The following is a 4398-nucleotide window of genomic DNA, read 5'->3' on the forward strand; positions in this document are numbered from 1 at the left end:
AGTACGACGTTTTTCATAATCGATCATCTGGGCGAGCGCGATGTGTTTTCAGGGGTGGTTTTGGTGATGGGCCGACAGCAGTAGTGATGGCTGGTCGTAGACAAACGAAGTAAGTTGTTTATCGTCCGCTGAGTGTAAGTAGGTTTTCCTTATAGACGGCGGCGATCATCGAGTTCAGCGTATAATACCATTAGCAAACGTAGCAGAGGACGGTAATTATTCTTAGTGTTGTTATGTTGAGTTGAGTAAAGAAATACGAGAATGGGATTTTCTCACGCATGATTATACCGATATGCGAATAACTCTGATGACAACCAAACATGTTTTTTCTCTGAATGAAATCTTTTACTGTTAGTGCTATTAACACAATATAACGATGATGAATATAAGACTATTATCAACTTAGCATTATAATAGCAACTCAATGCTTGCCCCCATGATACTTGATATCGTATTTTGGGCAGGGTTCCACGACTTGACCTACAAAGAGTAAAAATAAACAATTTAGGAAAAAATGTCGTTACCATCTAGACGAGTGGTCATGCATTTCTCAACTGATTCGCAAAGCTCCTCAACTTTGGCAGTTTCGGAAGCGGCAGTGAACCATAACTCGATACGAACACATCCTTGATGACTTGGGCCGCCACGTTTGGAAAATCTGCCGAAAAAAATTCCGTGCAAAAGAGCGACTTTTTCTCACAACTTGTCGCACAGACGGAGGCCGGTGACCATCCCGTTGGGCGCGAGAGAACCACCGACTACTGCGAGGACGAGGTTATTCCAATACCTGAGTGTTGATGACGATATGAATTTTTGCGGAAATTTCGGGGAATTTTCGTTGGTTCCTGTACACGTTGGTGTTGTATTGTTAGTGAGGAAACGCCTGAGCTCAGCTGGGAAATGCGAACGAATATTTCTCAAACACTGCGAGAACTAGAGAATTAAGAACAGTCGAAAAACATCAAAAATTGAAGTGAACTTACTCGTCAATTTGTTTACCACCAATATGCGGGGACAGAGAGAATTGGAGATGCCCACCAACGGCATTTAGTGGGTTCTCCCACTCCGGTGTTACACCATCACGGAAAATCATCATACCTGTGAAAGAATTAACATTAACATTAACATTAACATTAACATTAACATTAACATTAACATTAACAACGACAACAACAACAACAACAACAACAACAACAACAACAACAACAACAACAACAACAACAAAAACAAAAACAACAACAACAACAACAGCAACAGCAACAACAACAACAACAATAACAACAACGACACCGACAAGAAGCGACTTACTTTCAACTACTCTGAGACCACCGCCGGGACCCTCTCGAACGAATCGGCATCCTCCGGGTTCGGAGAAAAGCTCACTAGGCTGAGGGACGTGCCTCCAATAACGCCAGAATTCACCAACTGTCTCAAACGCGCATATCTGAAATGTTATGATGCACACGGTTTAATACGCATGTCGATGACAATGAGGAAATTATGGTGTTTTTTGGTACACTTTTACGGTAACTCAGTGAGTATATATTCCAACACTGTTCGCCAATGTTGGAGGAATATATGTTCGCTCTCCTCAAAAGTTTCCTTACTAGTTATAGGAGCTCACATATCAATTAGAGTAGAAGTACATACAAAACAAACGACAATTTGCCAAAATTTCCTCCCAGAATTTTAATTTTTTTTAAAAAATTTTCCCCCACACTGGCAACCTACCGAGCGCGAGAGGTCCTTCCAGTCGGAAGGGCTCGTCTTCTGATTCGCTTGGAGTTGCTCCCACAGCACCCATTTTTGTCTGAGGGGGTGTGCATGCGTGCATACCACACCTTTCCCAACTTACTCGAGCATTTGGTCTTGTATTCCATGGTCGGAGGCAACCTCCAGCAGCTTGCTTGTGAATTCCTCATCGACTAGAGAGAAGAAAGGCACGCTGGAAGGTTCCTCAGAAGATATCGAAGAAGAATCCGTCGTAGTAGCCATTGCTGAGTAGGATAAGGGCACGGCCTATAACCAAAAGATCCCGGGTTCGATCCTCCCATATGTCATATTTAACACATGCCCAGAGACTTCGAATGCAACACTGAATCGGTGTAGGAAAATATGCACATGCTCAACTACATGAAAACTCTGAGGAAATTCTCATTAGTTTCTGTACACCTCTACCCTAATTCACATATAAACCTCTAAGGAAACTCCTGAGCTCGGCTGTGGGAAGCAAACACTGCAAGGCAAACAGCGCGATCTCATTCTTGGCTTCGTAACGCCAGCGACCGTCATCAATGCGAAGCCTTACGAACACACTGTTGAAAGGAACGCAAAATATTAAATCAAACTTTACTGAAATAGTGATTCTTCCGAAAGGCGTTGAAAGTAAGATGCCTAGTTGGAAAATATGATCGGACATATCGAAACACCAAACGTAGTAGTTTCTGGAGACCATAGCAAGACATGTGCATGCGTGCAACATTCAGCGATTAACAACCACAGCGGGGAAGACGTTTCTCGAGAGTAGACGGTCCACGAGTACGTCAACGTCGACACTAGCTGACGATAAAGGAACCCCTTTCCCGTTTGATTCTGTGAATGCTGATTGTACGATTTCAGGTGTGATCATCGCGAATGCCGGATTCGTCGAAAGTATCGCCACAGTGTTGCCATAAGAAAGCAGTCGTTCCTTATCAGCCACTCGCGTAAAGCATGCTCTCAGGAAATCAACTCTTTCCTTATATTCATCCAAGTGCTGTAGTCTCAAACCCAGAACTAACGAGGACGTCACCGCTCTAGCAGTGATAGGAGCATCCACAGGAGATTGGAAAAGATAGCGATAGTCGATCTGAACCTCAGGCCCGCCTGGGAGGGGGAATCTTATCGCACTACGAATATTCGCGCTGCTCTCACCAGCAGGAACATACTGCTGTAGTTCTTGCCAGCGACTTCTGTTTTTCCACGGCATTATTTCTTGCATGCCGAAAAACAAATCTTGTTTAGTGATGACGCTATTCAATTCAGATGAATTATTTGCCTAAAATTTTTTTGATAAACCTGAACTCATTTCGGGACTAACCATTCGAGCTGAAACTCTCCGGTCGAACGCCTGATGCGTGTCCAGGGGCAAGTTGAAATCGTCCAACAGTACCCACACCGTGATCTGAAACGGTGGTAGACGCTTGCACGACTACCTAGTGTTAGAAAATATGCATATGTTTGGTGACAATATGAAAATTCTGGGAGGAATTTTTCTTAGGAATTTCCATTTCTACCCGACTTCGCACGTAAACTTTCAAGGAAACTCCTGAGCTCAAGTGAGGAAATGATATGTTCCCTCAATACTGTGCCGTAAGGCTACCTCTCGCCGAATTAGCATCGCCATTGCTAACATGAGTGGCGAAGTGGCAGTGCCACCAGTGGCTTCGCGACGAACTACTATCATCACAGACAGGACCATGCTCCACAGGGAATACTAAACATCGCATATGTTCATGAATAGACACTTTCTTCGACTACTTGTAAAATATCCCAAATCTGTTCAACAGTGGAGGCAGTCGAATTCTCGTCACCAGATGCTCGTAGGCATTCCACAACGGCAAGATGCCAACGTTTTACCAAATCGCTGGAACCTTCTCGGGGAACCCCTCCTCACAAAATCAGAGGATGTGTACAGTACCAGCGTAAATAGATGAGGGCTTCGAAATAGCGTCCAAAATGGCAGCAATAAATGTAGTAGATTCATATTCTTCAGTGGAATATATTTTCACTATCTCAAATAGGAGCTCCCACACGTTCGCTGTGGACAGGGCCATATTACAGCAGCCGAACGCCGGTCGGTTGATCGCGAATTCACTAGCGACAATTCCCTATGGAAAAAAATCTCAAAATTTTTTAGGAATACGTACAATCTCTTCTTGTGCGAGAGTCAGAGTTCCGTTTTCCGCGAGCGCCCCGATTAGCGTAGCAACAGCGGCGTTTAGGTTGGTCGGAGACAAAGCCTGTGAAGACATCACACAAGCGCTGTCCCCACGACGACGACTACGCCTGCCCAGGGCTCCAGCTCTCTAATGATATCTTCGAACGGTCCAACGCCTCGTGAATCGGCACTAGGTTCAGCCTAATTCCAAAGTCAACCATAGAATGGTACGTGATAGTCTACCAAAATTTTCTTGTATTCAGCAAGAATTTTGCACCTCCCTAACGCTTCGTTTCCGCCATACCTACGCGGTGAATGTCTTCATAACTCTTGAGCGCTCAACTCACACGAGCATGTCTCCAAGTGCTTCCGCGTGTCGCCGTTGAAGCTCAGCAAGAACTAGTTCTCCCAGTGCCACACTCGTAGTGCGAGTGACGGTAGACAACAAATTATGAATAACGCTGTAAGTGGCGCTATCT

General features: G+C 44.6%; 1 protein-coding gene across 1 annotated transcript; it reads right to left on the reverse strand.

Annotated features, from left to right (window-relative positions):
- Positions 1 to 421: 421 nt before the first annotated feature.
- Positions 422 to 1995, reverse strand: Pmar_PMAR019112 (initiation factor e4, putative; the record flags this gene model as incomplete). The annotated part of the gene is made up of 7 exons (XM_002780167.1): positions 422 to 480; positions 525 to 658; positions 701 to 787; positions 984 to 1098; positions 1309 to 1444; positions 1732 to 1810; positions 1856 to 1995. 7 exons carry the CDS (start codon positions 1993 to 1995, stop codon positions 422 to 424), a joined length of 750 nt encoding a protein of 249 aa, XP_002780213.1.
- Between the last annotated feature and the right edge of the window lie 2403 nt (positions 1996 to 4398).

The sequence above is a fragment of the Perkinsus marinus genome, assembly GCF_000006405.1.
Source record: "Perkinsus marinus ATCC 50983 genomic scaffold scf_1104296944428, whole genome shotgun sequence".
Lineage (NCBI taxonomy): Eukaryota > Perkinsozoa > Perkinsida > Perkinsidae > Perkinsus > Perkinsus marinus.